General features: G+C 54.6%; 6 protein-coding genes across 6 annotated transcripts; 4 read left to right on the top strand and 2 right to left on the bottom strand.

Moving 5' to 3' along the window:
* Positions 1-2,373: 2,373 nt before the first annotated feature.
* Positions 2,374-3,184, bottom strand: BKA78DRAFT_307550 (uncharacterized protein). Its single transcript, XM_066887873.1, has one exon. The coding sequence runs from the start codon at positions 3,165-3,167 to the stop codon at positions 2,646-2,648; it is 522 nt and encodes a 173-aa protein (XP_066748512.1). The 5' UTR covers positions 3,168-3,184; the 3' UTR covers positions 2,374-2,645.
* A 2,197-nt stretch (positions 3,185-5,381) lies between these two features.
* On the bottom strand, positions 5,382-7,086 carry BKA78DRAFT_293141 (uncharacterized protein; the record flags this gene model as incomplete). The annotated part of the gene is made up of 2 exons (XM_066886162.1): positions 5,382-5,885; positions 5,989-7,086. 2 exons carry the CDS (start codon positions 7,084-7,086, stop codon positions 5,382-5,384), a joined length of 1,602 nt encoding a protein of 533 aa, XP_066748511.1.
* A 621-nt stretch (positions 7,087-7,707) lies between these two features.
* On the top strand, positions 7,708-8,181 carry BKA78DRAFT_350463 (uncharacterized protein; the record flags this gene model as incomplete). Its single annotated transcript, XM_066890998.1, has 3 exons — positions 7,708-7,822; positions 7,871-7,932; positions 7,987-8,181. 3 exons carry the CDS (start codon positions 7,708-7,710, stop codon positions 8,179-8,181), a joined length of 372 nt encoding a protein of 123 aa, XP_066748510.1.
* Positions 8,182-9,188: 1,007 nt separating this feature from the next.
* Positions 9,189-10,983, top strand: BKA78DRAFT_377653 (glycosyl hydrolase family 71-domain-containing protein; the record flags this gene model as incomplete). Its single annotated transcript, XM_066892877.1, has 5 exons — positions 9,189-9,348; positions 9,404-9,485; positions 9,548-9,992; positions 10,042-10,157; positions 10,229-10,983. The coding sequence occupies exons 1-5, from the start codon at positions 9,259-9,261 to the stop codon at positions 10,981-10,983; spliced, it is 1,488 nt and encodes a 495-aa protein (XP_066748509.1). The 5' UTR covers positions 9,189-9,258.
* A 734-nt stretch (positions 10,984-11,717) lies between these two features.
* Positions 11,718-14,504, top strand: BKA78DRAFT_307539 (uncharacterized protein). Its single transcript, XM_066887872.1, has one exon. It carries the CDS (start codon positions 11,951-11,953, stop codon positions 14,117-14,119), a length of 2,169 nt encoding a protein of 722 aa, XP_066748508.1. The 5' UTR covers positions 11,718-11,950; the 3' UTR covers positions 14,120-14,504.
* A 1,837-nt stretch (positions 14,505-16,341) lies between these two features.
* BKA78DRAFT_377651 (uncharacterized protein) lies at positions 16,342-18,966 on the top strand (the record flags this gene model as incomplete). The annotated part of the gene is made up of 1 exon (XM_066892876.1): positions 16,342-18,966. The coding sequence occupies one exon, from the start codon at positions 16,342-16,344 to the stop codon at positions 18,964-18,966; it is 2,625 nt and encodes an 874-aa protein (XP_066748507.1).
* Between the last annotated feature and the right edge of the window lie 1,083 nt (positions 18,967-20,049).

Here is a 20,049-nt window from a genome sequence, read left to right as displayed (position 1 = left end):
TAATCAAGTCGCCGACGGCGCGGTCAAATTTCAAGCTCATGACAGGGTATTCACCATCGGCTCCCGACGCAGTGTGGCGAAAAGGTTGGACGTGGGTGTTTGACATGGAAGCGATCTCGTGTAAACGGGGAGGATATGATCCAAGCTTATCCTTGTGCTCGCAAAGGAAGCGTGCCATGTGCCTGTTGCCTCTCATCAAGATGGAGTTGTCAGCCGCCGCGGAGGTCTGAGTCTGGCCGCGGTATCGAAACCCCAAAGTTCACCACCAAGGACAACCTGAATGACAGCAACGATGCGGCCCTCAGGAATATTAATGCGGCCACAACGGTAGATCCTAACGATGGGAATGTTATCCATGTGGACCCGGGGCAGAAGCGGACGCAATGCGTCAAGGTTTGGAACCGCCTTTATAGAGTAGACGGTAGGACGAAGAGAGAACGACTGCAATTTTTGCAAGGTCAGCAATGCACCTTGCATAACAGGAGGGGAGGTCAAGAGCTTACCAAAACAAGTGCAGTTGAAGCATTCGCCCGTCACCAATCATCTGCTGTGCTTCAGGGCGACCGTAAAGACCTTGGACCACTTTGTGAATTCACTTCCTGGGAGTCTTTTGTTAGTGTTTGGAGGCGCGATTACGGGGAGGTATCGTTACACTTCACTTTGGCGCACTTTGGCCACCATGAGTGTAGGTAGGGACCGCTGAACGAGCCGCTTGTTTTTGTTGTTGTTGTTGTTGTTGTTGTTGTTGTTGTTTTTTTTTTTCTTTTCTTTTCTTTTTTTTTTCAAGTTTTCTGCAGCCTATGAGCTCATGAATACCGAAGACAACAACTCCTCGGCGGAGGCACTTACTTTTGTTGTATTGTTAGTTGACCGGCCGGGTTGGAAGGTTGGAAGCCCGGAACGGAGGTTGTCCAGGTCCAAGGTGGTCGACTAACCCCACGGCAAGCCGGATGATGGCAGCTCAGTGACGCGACGTCCTGGAGCGACGCGTTGGGCCACAGCAGCAGCGTGCCATTGAGCGCCTCTCTGGTGGAGAAGAATAGAGCGGTTTGCGGCCAGCTGCAAGGGCTTCATTGCAAAAGTCCTGATTCCCCGACACACCCAGTGGAGCGCAAGAGGTAGAAGCCTCATGCTACGAGGCGCATCATTGCGACGCAGACGCGCGCGGCCGCGCAGCCATTGAGCAGCTGGCTGATGGCTCAGCGGCCGTCGGAGGTGGCCCTTGGAGGCATTTGGGCCACCCGAGGCATGATCTTGCCTGCAACCTTGAAATTTAGTGAGCGCTGCACGATTGAAGGGGTTTCTGAAGCGATGGAGCCATACCAATGAGTTTTGCTCAATGTTGACGTTGAGGTTGTGGAGAGGTTGTGGAGGAAGAGTGTCGTCGTTGTTTGCTTGAGGTGCAGGGCCGCGAGCAACAGGACCAGGCCGCTCGCTTGCGCTGCAGCAACGCTAAGCCCAATTGGGCGGCATACGCCAGGACAAGGCAGCTGCTCACTACTTCCGGCGTCCTTAGGCCAAGCTCCTCAGATCACAGAAACAGATCACAAAAATGAAAATAACATCTGGAGTCGCGACGATTTCCACCTGGAGTCGCGACGATTTCACAGCTTGGTGCAAGATTTGATTCCAGTAGACTCTACAAAGTCCTTCCAATGAGCTCCAAATCCATCTCAGTGCCTCGATCCCAAGGAGTTGCCAGCCCTACGCGCCTGCGTCCGACACGCAGGTAAGTGGCCGGCATGGAGCAAAGCCTCACCAAACTAGAGAACACCCGCTTGCTTCAGTAGATGACATACAGCGAAAGCAATAATATGACCAGCCGTGGTGCTGTCATAATAAATCCATGTCGCGAAGATTTCGAGTACTTCAGCACCAATGCGGCCCGCCTGAACACCACATTTTCGAGCCCTCTTCCAGAAGCGGTCGGCAAAGCTTTCGCGAGGTGGAGGTAAAGCAAGAGAGGCGCAATTGACGTGCATCGACTTTTCCGAAACGTTGGCATGACTGCTTGGCATGGTGCAGCGGTGAAGGGGCGGTAGGCTTTCTGTATGCTGAGAATTATCAGCAGGTGTGCGGCGGCATGAAGACGCAGTGGGGGACGAGAGAGATGTCAATTCCAAGTTTTGGCGCAAGAGTTGCTTGACACGAAGCTGGCATCTAAAACACCAATTTACGACGTATGTGTCTTGGGAGCATCCAAGCACCCGAGCACCGCCTTGTAGTTGAAGTTTCTTTAGCGACCCACTGGAGAAACAGACGCAATATCATACCGGTCGACGTCTATGTGGAGGAGGCAATGTAGGCCGGCGAGGTTTCTAGGAGGCAGCGAAGCTCGGTTTGGTGAATACTGCACCAATTCCGGAAGCGACAGGAACAGAGCTGAAATACTCTCATTTTGCATTTGTTGATTGCGGACTCAAATGATGGTAGAGCGAGGGAGCAAGACGAGAGAGAAGTACTGCGCCACCTTTCTCCCAACCCAAGGCTTGTTGTTGGACCCTTTCTTTTGCACGAACAAAAACCAGAGTCGCCAGCCGTTAGCTTCCGGAGTAATCTATAGCACGTCTCTTGCATTCAGCCCACTGAAGGAGTAGCCATCACTTTTTCATTAAGAAAGTTAGCCAGCTGACTACTTCGCCTATTCACGCTCTCATCCGTGACAGAGACCACTTCCACGGAAAAACAGCCCTCCAGCAAGATATCTCCTGATATCCCTTTTCAGTGCCGTCTCGGCTCTCACAGCTAGATTCAAGCCGACGGGCTTCGTTGCCGGTCGCGGCATTGTATTGCATCGACAGTGGCCAATTCATGGCTGATCGCGATCTGGCTGTACGGACCGAATGAGGAGGAGGAGGCGGAAGTAGATGAAAAGGCCAGGGAGCTTGCCTCCGTCCCCGGACACCCAAAGGATTGCCAAGGCAATTGTTGATGTTGTAGGTCGTGACCACCTCGACGCGGAAGCCGTTGGTCTGGACTTGGGCGGCGTAGCGAGTGAGCTCAGAGTTAAGTGACACGGTCATGGCACTGCCAAGGACGACCTGGTAGAGAGCCAGTGCTGGAATTCCATGACCTTCCGGATTTCTTCGGCCACCTCTTTCTTCCTCGGGAGTCCAATGCTTGACCATCTTTCCGCAGCAGCTGTTGATGTTGTAGGTCGTGACCATCTCGACGCGGAAGCCGTTGGTGTGGGGATAGACGACATGGAGTAAGAGGCGGAAGAGGAAGACGTCTCGGAACTTTGTGCAGAAGCAGGATGTCAGAATCTGACATCCTGGCAAACTTCTCCGTCGAAGGAGCCTGGTACAGATGGCCGAGGAGGGATCTGCTGTTACCGTAGTCGTGGGCAGCCTTTACTGTAGGTGAGAGGCCAGCAGCTGGCGTAGCAAATCTGCTTTGCGCCATGACACTGCCAGCCGTCTTGCCCTGCGCGTGTAGAACTCTGCGTCCGTTGTTAGTGTTCCAGAAGGAGGTGGAAAGGTGGGGAGCCAAGGGAGCGAGAAGAGACTTACAGAAGAAGTCTTTGAAGAGACCAAAAAGTCCGTTGGATCAATTCAGTATCCAATGATCATCTTGAAAAGCTTCGGAGGCAGTTTCGTCGACCAATCTTCCAACCTCCCCACTCAGCCCGGCGCGAGACCGTGGCCATGCCGGATGATCAAGGCACGGCCACAGTCCCTTAAGGTAGACATTAGAACCGTGTCGTGGGCTGCTCTTTGGAACGCGGGGCAGCCTAGAGCCACAGTCATGAAAGCGAAGTCGAAGTCGCACCCCAGGGACCTCTCTGCTCTGGAGAAGTGGTCTGAGGAAGATTCTCGAAGATGGCGTCCACACGCTTCCAGTCCTTTCCCTGCTCTGGAGAAACGGACAGCGGAACAAAAGACGGCAATGCTCATATTGATAGAGCTCTGTAGCACAATCAAAAACCGTGCTGCAGAAAGACAGTCAGCCCGCCTGTTGCGTGCGTAAATCGAGAGCCAACATACCCATTGGAGCGCCAGAAGGCGAGGCGAGCCACCATTAAAGTGCCCGCGGCCGGCCGGTCGGCCGTCCAAATGTTGATGTTGACGTTGAATCGCCTTCATCTACATAGGCGGGGACGACCGACCAGCCGCCGAATGACTGACTCCCGGGTAAGGTGTGGAACAGCTGCGACACCAACATCAGCAAACATTCCTGCGTTACCTTACTCCCCTCATATTCGCAGAGCAGACTCACGCGAGGGCAACAGAGAGGGAGGGAGCTGGTGGAGCCCCTGCCCGTTCTGTTCTATGCTTTGTCGAGGTTGATTGTTTGTCGGAGGCTCGGAGCGCAATGGTCTCCAAAGATTCCTCATCGACGACCCGCAAACCACCCGACACTTCCCTGCAACAGCGCCTTCCCAATCAGCCTAGACGATCGACAGGAAAACAGCGGGCGGGCAGGCGGAAGATCTCCCCGCGGGCGGCGCTCGTCCCGCGGCAGGCAGGCCACAAGGCGTGCCATGATCCCTGCCCCTCTGCTGGTGACATGGAGACGTGGACCCTGGCTCCTGGCCGCTCTGCACCGCAGACTGGGACGGGAGGGAAGCAAAACAAGAGGGACAAGAGGGAACGAACCGTTACCATGGACTTGGCGGATGGAAGAGGCTCGCCCTCTCGCACGCTGCAGAGCGCTTGATTTGTCGTTGACGTTTGCGTTTGCACTTCGAAAGGGTGGATGGTTGGTGGTGGGAAAAAGAGACAGCAGCGCAGCATGTCTGCTACATGTAGACGCGAAGACGTCGTAAGCCAAGGTGCTCGCTTAATTAGGCGGCCTATTCCCGTTTGGTCACCAGCTTCTGTTCCTAGCCATTGCTCGCTCGTTGCCTGGCTGGCTGTGAAGCTTGAGGGCAACTGACTTTTGGTGAAGGGATCGCAGGCACACGGAGTCATTTTGTAGATCCAGCACATCTCCACCAAATCAACAGCAACCTAAGCAGCGGCCTCTCAGACCAAAACCACACGCTTCGTTGCCATGATGCTAATGCTACGTATATACGTCCTAACGCTATGCACAAAAACATCTACACATTACTCTGCTCGCTCCTCTCCCTTCCTCTCTCTCTCTCCTCCCCTTCCCTCCCCCAACCCATCAATCAACTACCAAAACGCCTGCTCAATCCACGAGCGCTGGCGCTCCAACGGCTCCAACTCTGCGTCAGAATCATCACCCACACCACCGTCCACAGCATGCTTCGGAGGAGAAGATGTGTGTTCTGCACGGGAACGACAAAGTCAGACAAGTTCGACGCTTGGCGACTTACCAGGCTACATAGTGCCAGGGGGTGTATGGATGTGTTGGCATGTGGCACGAGAGAGATGGGAGATAGGATTCAGGCTTCTAGGATGATGGTTTTTTGGCTAAGACGAATCCGCCTTACCCTTGCCCTTTCCCTTGTCCGTGTGTTTTGTTGAGGTGTTGGCGTCCGCGGGAGGTTGCTTGAGCGGCGGGCTGGCGGCTGGAGATTCGACGTAGTCTTCGATTCCATCTCCCTCTGCTTCTCGAGGCTGCGCAGGTGCGTCGCCATTGCCGGCAGGCTTCTTTTCGTGCCCGTCTGAGTCGCTGTCGTGGTGACAAAGATCCCCGCCGTGTAACCAGTCGCCATTGATCTTCTCTTCTGCTGCCTCCTCTGTGGCCACGCCTTGCAGATCACTCCAGAACTCCAAACGCCTACATGCCTCGTCTGCAGCCTTGACTGCACGGAGCAGGTTGTCAATCTTGCGGGCCTCTTCTGGCCCTTCAGGCTCGTTGTCTTCGGCATGGGCGCGGCGGTGGGCCGAAGCAGCGTCGCATGTTTGCAGTAAAAGGGAGAGAAGCTGGCGGCGGGATGACTGGAACACGAAGAGGGACATGATGGTAGGAATCTAGGAACGTGTTAGAGAGAGCTTTACGAATTTGAAGGTGGTGACTTGCCTGCTCAGCGAGGTAGTAAAGCTCCTCATCCCCATTCTCCAAAAAGTTGCGGACGATGACAATCTTCTCGCGATCTATGGCTGCCTTCTTAAGTCGTAACATGAGAGTAGGTATGTCGGTAATGTCAGGGGCCTCCTCGGACTCTTCGTCTGCGGCGCGGCGGCGAGAAAAGGACAAGGAGCGTGCAAGACTTGCATCCGCGCTACTATCGGGACTTCTTGTTCGCGCAGCCTTGGGATGTATCGTAAAGTAATCATCATTGAGCCTGTGAGCAGCACTCATGTGCTCGGGCACAAATCCCGCTCCGGCGCGAATCGTATGCTTGCGGACGCGTTTGCGGAGCCAGCGTCGCCTTCGCACAAACGAGTGGAACCACGGATGATTGCCATGCCAGGCGAAGCCTTGGTGGAAGGAGAAGGAATACTGCCAGCCCTCCTCGTCAACATCGTGGGACATGTCCACGTACCACGACTTCCAGGCCCATTCCCAGCTTGGATCCGGGACGGAGGCGTTGGTAATGTTCACGGGGCTGATCTTGAAAAGGCCATTAACCCAAGGCGCAGGATCAAAGTTGAGGAGCGATTTGGACGAGAAGAGCGGGATCCCAAAGAAGAACGAGCCGCGTTGGTTTTCGTACAAGACGTCCACCACCGCATCCCTTTCCTTTTTCAAAGACGTCTTTGGTTTCACCAGGCCCTTTACTTTTTGCTTCCCTTTCGACAATTTACTCTGCACACGCTCGACTCGGCTATCTTTGGTACTGGCGTCCTCGGTGTTTTGATCTGCGGTGTTTTGATCTGCTTCGTCGGCGTCGGCGCGCGCCTGCTTGGAGTCGATCTGCACCACTTCGGCCGAGCCGCGCCCCTCAACGTCCGAGTACCTATTCTCTTGCCATTTCGCGTACTTGTGCTTTACTAAGCCGCGCTTCGCCAGGTCCTCCCGCAACGACGCGCGATTGAGGCGTTTCGAGGGGTGCGAGGACAAAGGCGTCAGAGAGTCCGAGGCCGCCGACTCGGTGGGGACAACCTCCGATTCCCCTTCGCCGCCATCTGCGCTTTCGGTGTGGTCTACGAGGAGGATCTGGTGGTCGTACTTGGCAGGGTCGGAGACAGCGTCATTGTGGCGCGACGAGGTCAAGCCCAGAAGGGACATGCCTTGAATCCGGCGCGGAGAAGGTATGCAAGGACGGGAGGACGGAAGGAGGCCGGATAGGTGGTAGGATGGTACAATGCTAAGGCAACTTTGTCATAAAGGGGGGTTCGGCTGCCTGGCTGCTATGGAGAAAGCTGAAGGGTCGGGTGCAGCAGCTAGGGTGGCGGGATTCGAGGTGCAGGAGAAGCCGGGCAAAGGATCATGGCGCTGGCGGTGCAGTGGGCCGGAGCAGTCGCGAGGCGGAGACTCAGCAGAGACTGGAGCGGAGATGAGACCTGTGAAGCAAGCAAAGTCAGCCAGCGCAAGGCAAAGGTTTGGCGACAGAGGCGGTGACGATGGGCGTAACGTCGAAAGCGGCAAGGCGGGCGGCCATGGCAGAAATTCGCGGGGGACGACGCGGAGAAGAGCAACAAGGAACTCCAGTCGCTCGCTTCCTCCTCCACACCCGCTACGTCATGGCTGCGACGGCCAATGATTCCGCCTCCATCTTCCCCGGCCGAGTCTAACCACACACCCCGCAAACACGCAAATGCTCCACGTTTGCTCCAGGCCTCCAACTGATTGATATTGACGCAAAACCCCCCGGAATTCTGCTCGACATCTCTCGTACATCTTTCCAACATGGCGACTCGTAAAACTTCGATGCAAGTCTGGCTCTGGAGCAGCGCCGCGCTTAGCGGTGGCGTTGGCTGGTACCTGTACAAAGCTGGCGGAACCAAGAAGGCAGAGGCGCAGCGTGAGCAACCCATGCCTCTTTCTCGGTCAAGACTGACTCGCATTCTAGCATCCAACATGACGAGTGCCAAATCCATTGGCGCAGAAGCTGGACAAAAGATTGACACCGCCGTCAGTGGAGTACAACACCTCTACCACACAGAATACACTAACATCGGCCCACAGATTAACGACGCCAGGACTACAGCCAACAGGGTAGATAAGAAACTCGAGGCGTACCGCGCGCAAGCTGACAAGAAGGTGGGAGACTACTCCGCTCAAGTAAAAAAGGATGCGCACAGCGCCGTCGAGCAGTTCGACAAGACGGTCGAGGACCAGGCGGCCAAGTCCAAGAGCTGGCTTTCAGGCTGGTTCAAGTAGGCAGTAGGAAGGAAGCAGGACATGATCTCATGATGGGCAATACACGGACGGTCAATTACGGACGATACGAGCTCGACGACAGTAATGAAATTGATTGGCTTGGCTTGACGAGCACTGCATGTTGCTAGCTGCCGGCTTGGTGTGCGCCGTACTGTATCCTGAAACGACCTACCTTGACCTGTCAACCGCTACTTGCGCCTTTTGAGTGGTCCTGTTCAAAGCGCTGTGGGCTTGCTGGGTGGAACAGATGCGCCACACAAGCTGCCGAACAAAGCAGTCATTTCGCACATACCAAAGCGCTGCTTAATGATTGGACAGCTAGAGCTGAAACTAGCTGTGCGAGGCTAGGAACGGCTCTCCACCCCAAAGCTCGCAAACAACGGCTTGACGGCCAGCCGCGACACCCGCCAGGCTCTTGCACGACAGCTTCCTTCAAGGTCGTGGTACGGTCCCTGGCCAATCCAGTAGACTACGCTGTTGCAGATTAATACTTCTTTGTGACCCACCAAGAATGCAATAGTGCCTGTTGTGACCAGCTAGCCCCTTTTTCTCGGGGATCCGCGACGTCTATTGAGGTGCGACTGTAGAGCTGCTGGCGGTAGCTGAATGGTATCACAGGATGACGGCGGGCACTTGCGTATAAGAAATTCCCTTGGAGCCGAAGCGGATGGGGCTGGAGCAGTCTACGCTTTGTTCCTTCCTGCCATTCTGTCAGCGCAAGAGGGGGACAGGCTCTCCTCCAGTGTTGGAGCAGACGACTACTCGACTCGAGTTCTTCAAATCCCCATTTTCTGGATCTTTGTAGACTCCCGGTTTTCGATTCTGAGGACTTGGACGCGTCTTGTTCACCATTTCTCCCTCAAGAACTCGGTTCCTCTGCGCAGAGTTGACGTACCTGTACCAAAATCTCACCGGGAAACGGACCCAGCCTCAGCTCAACGCCACAAACTAGCACAGTCCGGCTGTGGCAGACGTCAAGGCGCTGGAGCAACAGCCATTGTATAAATGCGCTTTGCAATCCTTCACCTTTGCGCGTGAAAGGGAAAAGCGACTCTGACCTCTGGACGAAACAAACGAATGCCCATCAACACCATGAACGTCGCCGCCATCTCAGCGGTCCTCGTTGGCACCGCAGCGGCGGCCGGCCAGGTTCTGGCCGACTTCAAGGTCAAGACCACGACTTTGCAATCTTGGATGCTGCACCCGCTGAACTAGCCCATAGCTTATCAATGCGCACTCTTACACGCAGGACACCTGGAAGGCCGACATGCAGGCGGCAAAGGACGTGGGCATCGACGGCTTCGGTCAGACCCACAAAGTCTGTTTGGCGGGTGATTCAGGGCCTTTTCGACTAACGCGCGTTTAGCTCTTGTCGCCGTGCCACCCAACTGTCAGTCGGCGGACCTAAACTGGCAGCTTGACAGAATCGAAGACGCATTTGCTGTTGCCGCTCAACAGGAGTTTTTGCTGGCGCCGGCGTTTGACATGAGCTACGGCTCGCACAGCACCAATTGCCCGACGGGAAATGCGTGGAACGTGACTTTTATGGCCAAGATGATTGAGAATGCCTATTCAAAGTCGGCCGGTCTGCGATGGGACGACAAGACGCTGGTCCTGACCCATGATGGCGACGGCTATGGCGACGCCTATTTTGGCCAGCTGAAGGGTCTGTTGTCCAACAGCCCGGCTGTCATTGCGCCGTCTTTCAGCACGTTGGAGAACGAGGTCGCGGCCAACAAGTCATCGTCTGAACAACAGGCTGCGGATGTCATTAGCCAGTTTTCCAACATTGACGGCTACTTCAACGGCAAGTCTGAGCCATGGATGGTGTTGTTTGCTTACCATGTGAAACCTAACAAGTCTTGACTCAGGCTACTCCATCCCCCACGATACCCGCGCGGACGACGTATCGTACGTCGATGCGGCTTTCCAGCAGGCCTTGAAAAAGGCGGGCAGGTCTGGTCCGTTTGTTATGGGTAAGTCGAGAAAAAAAGTCAATGAACTTGAGACGAGTCGCAGACGGAGCAGCTCTGACGGGTACACGCAGGGGTCGCCCCGTGGCAGTTCCAAGACCTGGCAAGCGACACTGCCGCCGTTCAGTACGCCGACTACGCTTGGTTTAGCAGGTGGAACAATGCCTACAACATGCAGCCGGATCTAGTCAACATCCTGACCTGGAACGACTACGTCTCGTCCAACTACATCCGCGATCTGCCCCAGGAAAAGAGCTCGAGTCCTGGGTCTGTCGATCTTGGCGACCAGGGCAACTACGTCTACGGCATGAACCACACGGCCTGGCGCACGGTTGCTTCTTACTACATTGACGCCTACAAGTATCAAAGCATGCCGTGGATTGTCCACAACAACCTCGTCTACTGGTACCGGACGCACACCAAGAACGCGACTTGCTCGGGCGGCATGGGCCCTGGAGGCGCGGGTCCTAAGAACTGGGACCTGGTGGAAGACGCGCTCTTTGTATGGGTCAGTGTGCGCGTCAGCATGGACGTCGAGATGTTCTGGGGCACTGATCCCAACAACAACTCGCCGCGCAAAGGCACGCCCATGCTTACCTTTACGACAAACAACACGACTCCGTCCATGTACAAGCTGCCGTTCCCATCAGACTTTCCCGCTAGCGCGGACGAGAAAATTTATCCCCAGGTCGTCTTCAACCCCTCGCACATCGCGTATTCCAAGTACGACAGCGTGCCCGTAACGGCCGAGTGTGCGTGGGAGAACTTTAATGCCGTGGTCCAGGACCTTGGGCCGAGTTTTGACAATGTTGTCAAGGCGCATCACTGAGAGGCGTAGTCATGTATTGTGAAGCCATTGGCCATGTGTTGTTTCCCCGCGTGTGGATTCCTGGAAAAGAGAAATACTAGACGAGCGCATGAATAGACAATTTTTGGTGATGGACCAGTTGCACATTTTTCCGCGAGCCCGACGGCGGCTGCTCGCAAGGACAGCCCTTCAGACTGACGATGGAAGAAGTCGGCGGAGATGGGGGGAGTATCATTGGTTTCCGGGGCCGTGGTCGAATTTCCGCCGACGGCTGAATTGGGTCTAGAAGAAGCAACGGTCGCCGGGTCGCAGATGGAGGCTCAGGAGAGAGGTTTCCGGTCGGCGGGCGCTGGCGGCGACGGCGCTAGATGGTGTGATTGGTATGGATGGCGGCAGGACGGGTTTATCAACACGGGTTCGACGAGGTGACGAGATTCAGGTTGAGCGAATTGAGCCGTGGCGGTGTATCAGAGCGGCGGGCGGGCGAGGGTGGTGAGAGAAAGGGTACCGGTAAGCTTTTGATGCAGCTGTTGGCCGGGAGAAGGCAACCTTGATTTGTGACAGAGGAGCAGAGAGGAAGCGAGTAAGAGCGTGGTGAAGCGCTGGGTCGGGAGTCGGGCCGGCGCAGCCATAGCTACCTTGGGGTGTGCGTCGTCTCCGTGGCAACCCGCAAGCAAAATCCGCATGTCGACGGCACCAAAGAAGGAGTATAAGTACACAAAGTGAGGCATTACGCTGACCGACTTGGATTCCCCATTTCGACGAGACGCTCTTATCCTTATCGCGCGCCTCTGCCGCACAGAGTGCTCGTGCTCAACACGCTCGCTATCACACTTCCATTTTTGAACTAGTGCGACGCGCCTCGGCTCCATTTTCGCGTCTTGTGTCGCGTCTTCCGCCAGCCTCCTCCATTACTATCCCAACATCACCACCGCGGCTGTCCCCATATCGCATCACCACCGTCCATTCTCATCCGCCATATCTTACAATGCCTCGCACTCGGGGCCAGAGGCCAATCTCAACGCCTGCCGTCGCCTCCGCCAGCAACAGACTATCCACAATATCGACACGCTCGCAATCCTGCATCCAACGGTTCGGTCGCATCGGCAAGTCTGCGCCCGAGGAGTCTCCCTCGAAGAAGAGAAAGGCATTTGTACACAATGAAGGAGATGAAGAAGAGGAAGAGGGAGAGTCAACCATTGTTGAGGCGGTCGAGGACGTCGATGAGACTCCGCGACTCAAGCGCTCACGAAAGAGGCTTCTTTTGAATCGCCCTCTTCCGCAAGCGCCCACCGAGGATGACACTCCCACAAGAGGTACCAGTGGCCTACTCTCCGCTCTGGACTTGTCCCAAACGCCGCCCATGCAGCCTCGCTTCTCGCCTTCCAAGGAGACAATGAGAACAGCCGAAACCATCAAGACCGTGGATACACCAAATTCTCCCACCGACACACCCGCCACGAGTCCTTGCTGCTCAGAATTTCCGAGCTCCCGGCCAAGCACACAGGACAGGAAGAGCGACGAGCTGCCCCATGGCTTGCTCGATCTCATCGACCTGCATTCATCCTTTCTCGGCGCGTTATCATTCCACTATGCACACAACGGCATCTCATCCCCCGTCGATATTCGCATGCTTATACCGGCCATCACCACCAAATGGGGCAAGCGCAAGGTGACGGTCGAAGACATTAGGCGCTCGCTCGGCGTGATGCAGAGCAGCGCCTTTACTGCGCATCCCCATCCTGCTCTCAAGGCCCGCACATTTATACTTTCCGACTATGGCAACGGCAGAATATGTCTGGAACAGCAAGAGAGTAGAAAGGCTCGCAGCAGACGTTCGAGCGCCGTCATTCCTCCAAGCATTGACGAGAATGCTCTCAACGCCCTGTTCTCGATAGAGCTGTCGCAGCGCTGGGACGAGTACCGGAGAAAGATCACACCAAACTCTAAGAGTCCTCAATCAGTCTCGTACTTCATCAGCCAGATGCCTCTTACCGACATCAACACGTCTTCACTGGCCAAGATGGGGCCGCTGCTCGCAAAGGGTCAACAGCGTTTGGAGGACTTCAAGGCTGGTGCCCTCAAGCGCCAGGCCTCCATGTTGAACTTTTCAAGACCACTTGCTCCGCAGCCGCCGGTGCCCTTCGAGAAAGAGACGACGCCCGAAAGTCAGCAGAGCGAGGAGTTTCAGGAGGCACCAGAAAGTCAAGAGAGCCACGAGCAGTCTGAGACTGATGAGGTTGAAGAAAAGGACGAGCCCAAGACTCCTCGGCCAGCCACGTCGGGTGCAGTCCCAGAGACACCGGCTGCTCAAACAACCGCCTCCAAGCACTCCCGCCTCTTCCGCTCCAAATCGATCTCCAACCTTTCGGCTAAGGCGTCAGCGGTGACCAAAAAGTCTACTCTCATGACCAAAAAGTCGCTATCATCTCTATCTTCCCTGGCCAAAGCATCAGACACGACATCGGTCCCACCGCCTGTGCCCGCGCTCCCAAAGACCAAATCTCTCCCCTCGACTGAGACACAAACCCCCGGGCCCAACCGCTCCCACCATGTCCGCGGCGCATCTCTCCTCGAGCGCATCCGCGCCAAACAAAACGCCGCCGCCAACGCTCCTGCAGGCCCAACCCCCGAAGAGCGCGCTCGCATCGCCGCCCTTCACCGTGCCGAAGAAGTCCTCGCAACCCTCAGCCTCATGGCGAGCACCGCCTCGGTCGTCACCGGCTCATACTACTCTGCCGCCGCGCTCGCTGTATCCGCAGGGCTGCCTTCACCATCTCCCTCCACACCCTCCTCTCCTTCCGTCTCCACCACAACCCGCGACTCGGCCGCCATCTCATCCTCCTCAACACGCGCATCCACCGCCGCCTCCTCCCTCGGCTCCGGTGCTCCTCTGCTCGGCAACGGCTCGTCTCCCCAACGCGTCTCGTTCCCGCTGCCGCGGCTCGTCCGCGACGTGCAGGCTAGCAGCCGCTCCCCCGTCGGCGCCGACGAGGTGCGCAGATGCGTCGAGGTGCTGGCCAAAGAGGTCGCCGTTGGGTATGTTGCCCTCGTCAAGCTTGGCGCGACGGACGTTGTTGTCGTCGATTTGGCGAAGCGCGTTGGCACGGCGGAGGTCAGGAGGAGGGTTGGCGTTGCGCTGGGCGGAAAGATATGATCACGGTCCCATCTTGGTATGACATGGCTTGTCTTCTTTTCCTTTCTTCTTCTGCTGGGCAGATTGGACGCTCCGCTTGATCGCATGTATCCCTTTTGAAGAACGAACGCCTCGATGCAAGAGACACTGGATTGGATTAGGCTCGCGGGTCCGCGGTTGGTTGGTACTTCGGTCGTTTGGTTGGCCGGTTGGTTGAACGCTTGGTTCGTGGGTACGCCGCTGATACCCGGGCACCCTCTTCTGTCTGCTGTTGGTAACGAACGATGATGATGACGAACATACATGTGTACTGTACAGCAAAAAAACAAATCTTTACACGACGCGACTGCGAGTACCTATTCTGCCATTGGCGATGTCATGAGTACAATGTCTATATCTGTTCCTGCGTTTTTGGCTACGGTAATCCGCGCGTCTTTCTGTCGTCGCCGCGTGAGCTTTGACGGCTCAGTTTTTCTGACCCACGTATTGTCTTTTGCGGATTCAAGGTGACACGGACACGCCATGACTGGCACGCGTGGATGTCTACGATTCGAAGACGTCTACCATCGGCTCGTCCCGGGGAGATCGCTACACTAGATGTCCTTTCCTTTTGCCATTGCCGGCTTGATCGCAAAAGGGAGCTGCGGCGGTGTCGGTCTTGCGCTACCTCAATCTTAACCTCCACCTCCACCGCAACCTCAACTGCAAACTTCGACGCGGTCGAGCGAACAACAACGGCGGAGATTAGCAAGTACGCATGACACGCCGCGGCCGAGATGCGTCACTGATGTGTAAAGTCGACACTTGGCTTTGGAAAGTCTGCTTTGCATCGATCTGTCGCGAGTTCCACTTGTATGCATTTGCATCGTCTCCAAGGAGGAGAGAAGTGAGAGAGCGGACTTCTTGTGATGTCTAAGACTTGGACCGAGCGACCGACTGCGGCGAAGAGCTTGGTGGTTTTGCGGATGCCTTTCGAAGCTGGGTCTGTGGCTTGGTCGCATGTGTGGTGGCGCACATGAGGATGGGTCACTGCAGGGGTATGGGAGATGCCGAACTTGTGGGGCGTGTGGAGTGGGCGGTTGGGATGTTTTGAAGCTCCTCAGGTGCAGAAGTCATTTGCCAGCGTCACTGGGAGCTTTCAAACTCCTCGGGTACGCGCGATTCCAGGCGACGAAGTCTTCGCAGAGTCACTGGGAGCATTGAGGCCCCTCAGCTGCATTGGACTCCTGGGGACTCAATCTTCTGCAAAAGTCACAGGGAGCATTGAGGCTCCTCGGCCGCGTGGAATTCCAGGTTCCCAAACTAAGGCTTTTCGCAAAGTCCCTGAGAGCATTCGAACGCCTTCACCACCAAAGACACAGGGCAAGGCATTTTCCTGTCTGCCGCGACCACCAAACCTCAGTTTTTGCTGCAGCGATTAGATTTCTGACCCCACCTATTCAGATTTCTGACCCCGCCTCCATACTGCTAAGGGGGCAACTGCTTGCGCGACCAACTGCCTCACAACTAAATGCCCCATAACTAATTACCTCCGACTTGCGGCGCAACTAACTGCCTACCTGACGACTGACTGCGCGAGTTGGGTGCTGCGCGACTAGCTGCGCGACTAACTACCTACCTGGCGACTAACTACTTAACTGACTGCTCAACTAACTGCGCGACTGACCACTGGACAACGCACTGGACGATGCGCTGGAAGGACGCTAGACGACGCACTAGATGACGCGCTGGACGACGCGCTGGACGACGCGCTGGACGATGCGCTGGATAACGTGCTGGACGATGCACTGGAAGACGCGCTAGAAGATGCGCTGGACAAAGGGCACCTGAGGAGGTGGGGTCAGAATTCCGAAAAGACGGGGTCAGAAATCTGAATAGGCGGGGTCAGAAATCCAAACGCCTTTTGCTGCCGCAACTCGATCGACCGACTTGTGGATGATGTTCGTCGTCTCTTCTTTGTCCGGTGGCATGGGCGGTTCATCGACGCATCCGGCAGAGTTGGGCCTTTGTTGCGTTGTCGACGACTTTCTCCTCGACGCAGTCCTCGGTGATCAATAATAGTCAATGCAAAAGGCTGGGTCCTTGCCCTTGCCCACCGCAGTCGGACAATGATCAAAGAGTAGGACTTGTTCCCTTCCCTTTCATGGATTATTTGACTTTGGTTTTCTCCGGCAAGAATTTTCTATCTCACTGCTTCATTACCTCCTCAATTCTTTCGGCATCTTACTAGTGGAGCTTCGAAAATGGACGAAGAATTCGACTTTGACGATTTCTGGAAGCGGCAGCAACGAGACAGCAAGTATAAGTTGACGGAAATCCAGTGCGGTCAAAAGACTGCGGTGTACAAAGAAAAGACCGCGATTGTCAAAAGATGGCTCAGACGGAACGCGAGGGCATTTAACTGGGCGAGATGCGATGAGCTGGAAGCCTGGGACGAGGCGCTGAGGCACGGAGGCTTCGCTACGAGAGCTTTCCGAGATTCCATGAACGACGACAAAAAATCGTTGCAAGATTATCGTTCCATTGCAGAGCTCCTAGAAGGGAAGGTGGTGCTCCCTCCGGATCTGCAAAAGACCCTTGAGGAATGTATCAAGTTGCGAAGGCAAGTGAATCTTCACTATACGAACAAACAACCCCAAAGCCCGGAAGAAGAGGCGGAAAATGAAAGCCACGCGTGGTTCATCACCGCTCTGGAGTATATTCTCGAAATTCTAAGAGACCGGCGCGAAGCCTTCGCAATTTGCTTGCATGAACTCTTGGAGCAAATGTACTACACTACTGGCGCAGTCATGGCCGCGTGGAGACGGTACAAGAGTACCAAACGTGGGCTTATGCAGGCCACACTGATCACCTACGCATCCGTAGAAACGGCCAGAGACCTGGAAGCCAAGTTCAAGGAAAAGATGTTGTTAAGACCGCAATGGACAAAGCTTCTCGGTGATTGGTACCACTATCGGGATTATGCGCTTCTAGACGTCGAGGGTATCGAGTTCCCCAGAGACTTGTCGACAGATGTGCGCGTCCTATTGGGAATTGAGACACCTCAACCCATACAAAAGTCAACGTCGGGCACGACGAGGCGGAACTTGAATCTTCTCCACTTCCCTGCAACCTACGTGCTGGACAACTACCGGGCTATTTCAGAAGTGTGGAAACAAAGGAGAAGGACTGGCCCACTTCCAGGGTATCCGATCGATCTCTCATTCTTGTATGACGAGCATATTCAACCTGGGGCGAAACAGAAAGGACGAAGTAAGAGAAGACGGGATCAAGACGAAGAGCGCAATCGCAAGAACCTCAAGACCGCTTACGAGGATCAAATTAAGACGACGTGGAGCCTTCTCAACGAAATGAAGACATTGGACACTTACCAACTTGCCGATGACCCAGAGACAGGGGGTAAAAGGATTGCGCCAGTTACGAACGTCAACAATGTGCCCATCAATATCACCGATTGGTTTACAGAAGCTTTGCAAAGAGTCGTCAGGGACACAGAACCAATCGACATGGCTACTAGTTTCAGCCTCCAACTGTTGGCCAGGATCTCTCAGCTTTTCAACCGAGACACAATTTTGCAAAACGGGTTGCTCTTTTCCCAGACATACGCAGAGGTGTCTGACTTTACTCCGCTCCAAGAAAAACGCTTCCAGGACAGGCGCCGATATGACTTTCACAATCTTCTCAACAACTTTACCCTGGAAACTAGGGGCGAGGGCCTTCAACATCATTTGAAAGAAGCCATGTTGCAGAGGAGAGCTTTCTTGCCGGAGTACTATTCCCAACACGAATGGAAAATCAGCGGCGAGGGCGGGGAAGAGATTCACGTGAGGGGGAACCTCCTAGAAATAATCCGGATCCCAAACACAAAAGGTCTACCCCTTCACAAGATTGACTCGACTTCGACTCCAAGACAAGTTGATGTGACTTGGTACTACAGTCTGGATCAGAAGTTGGAATACATTATGACTCAACTTCTTTGCGCTCCCGTGCTGGGATTGCAACGACGAATTGCGGAGTACCAGGCCGACTCGGATTTCGCGGAGAACGACTTCAGTCTCTTCACCTTCGTCCATCTCCTTCGAGCACTCAGCATCATGGAACCAGACCTCGAAGATGCTCGAATGGACAAGGTAATCATCCGCAATTCTACGAATTGGTTTCCCACGGAAGATGGGACTGAAAGTGCGGCAGCCTATCTGGATTTTATGAAGTCCAATGTGCCCAAGGACGGCGATGGATGGAAATATTCGAAATACACTGACATCACATGGTCTAAACCGGCCGGAACGCTTGCTGGGCTTTTGCATGGAGTCAAAGGCAACTCTGTTGGCCTATTTGCTAGTCAGCTGGAGAGACACGTCGAGGAAATCCGGGAGTGGGAGGATGTGCACACCAACAGAGACAAAAGGAAAACGAGGGAGCTCAGGCAAAAAGTCGATCAGACAATTGCGGAGCACCGGCAAGTCGGACTCGACAGTGTCTCGGAATTCACTTGGGAAAAGCTCGTCGACGTGATAACGGAAGGCTTGCCACAACTTCCTTGTTGCGACGTCGAAGTCTGCTTTTACGATGTGGTCGCGGAGTATTACTGGCATCTCCGTAAGATTGGCGAAGCCATTGGTTGTGTGGCGAATGATCATGAAACGACCAAACACTACCACACACGGCTACTTTTCAAGATCCTAGAGGACTTTGCAAGTAAAGAAAAGGAGAGCCAGGAGGCAAAAGCAAGAGGAGATGTCTACAGGAAGTGGAGGAGCAAGACTCATCTGAGCAAAGTCAAACTGGTCCTTCAAAGCAAAAATCAGTTTGAAAAGGAGAGAGAAGAGAAACGCGACGCTCAGCTGAGTGCGCTAAGAGAGACATGAGTGTTGACATTTTGGGATTTGGCCAAGAAAAGGTCCTAACCGAGAGAGAAATTCTCAGCATTTCGATCATTACGTTCCACTGTTGGGCTCACAGTTGGTGTGCGGACACAAGCGTCTTTGTCTTGACGGTTTATCGACGCATGCGGTGGGGACTGGTCTTGATCGTTTTATCAAAGACTTTCTGTGTGGGTCCATGTTAATGCGATGCTACGATTCGGCTTCGATGGAATTGTTGGCGAAAGATACGATATGACGCTTACGACCTTGCGACCGCTCGCTGCATCAGCATATTAAAGAGACTTGCACAGTGGGTGACGTAAGAAATTACCAATCCAAGAATCTCTATCGCCAAGCTAAAACACGTTGAGATATAGAGTTCTCAAGCGCTTGATGCCTTCAACATAGAGAGAATTTTACTCTTGATGGGTAGTCACAGGAAGCATTCAAGTGCTTGCGTCTGAAAGTGCGACGACGACGTGAAGCTGGGCCTAGGTTGAATTTCTTTCCTCGCCTGCTGTGTTGTACACCTAGTGCTGCTTGCCAGTTGCTCCAGTTGCAGAGTGCTGAGATGCCCCTGAACCCAAATTGTTGTGGGGCTCGACCGCTTCATTTAGGCAATCTATCGCCTATCAAGTGGTGCCTCATCCAGTTCCTTCATTGAGCCAGAGAGTCTGTTGCCAGGCCTTGGTCCCGAAGAATTGGCAAATTATAGTGCCGAATCCGGGTGATGCAGGGACAAAGACTCTTCGCTCGTATTTGGGTTCAACGCGTGCCATCTCCTGCTTTTCACGAGTATCCCTCACCAAAAGGTGCCATTTTGCGGCATCTGATTCCCCGTCCGCCTCTAGAAGGCGCTCCGGGACGTCGCAACTTCCTCCGGCTTTGCCCGGGGGAGGAATGGAACACTTGACAAGACGCCAGTCTGGTGAGGTGTTGAGGAATATTTTGGCATGTGCTGTTAGAGTTTGGTCCCTAGCACCAAGATAGAACTGGGGTGGCTTGCAGGTTGATTGGCATTATGGTCAGAGGTACTTGCCCAAAGCGGAACGCTCTTTGTCTGAACATTGTTGGTCTCATCAAGAT

This window comes from Phyllosticta capitalensis, assembly GCF_038381095.1.
Source record: "Phyllosticta capitalensis strain CBS 128856 chromosome Unknown BKA78scaffold_2, whole genome shotgun sequence".
NCBI lineage: Eukaryota > Fungi > Ascomycota > Dothideomycetes > Botryosphaeriales > Phyllostictaceae > Phyllosticta > Phyllosticta capitalensis.
Note: the sequence above shows the minus strand (reverse complement) of the source record. Positions and strands in the feature narration are given on the sequence as shown.

Bases quoted from the DNA above. Each gene is read 5' to 3' on its own strand.
- BKA78DRAFT_307550 (XM_066887873.1), bottom strand. From the start codon at position 3,167: ATGGTCACGACCTACAACATCAACAGCTGCTGCGGAAAGATGGTCAAG.
- BKA78DRAFT_307539 (XM_066887872.1), top strand. From the start codon at position 11,951: ATGCCTCGCACTCGGGGCCAGAGGCCAATCTCAACGCCTGCCGTCGCC.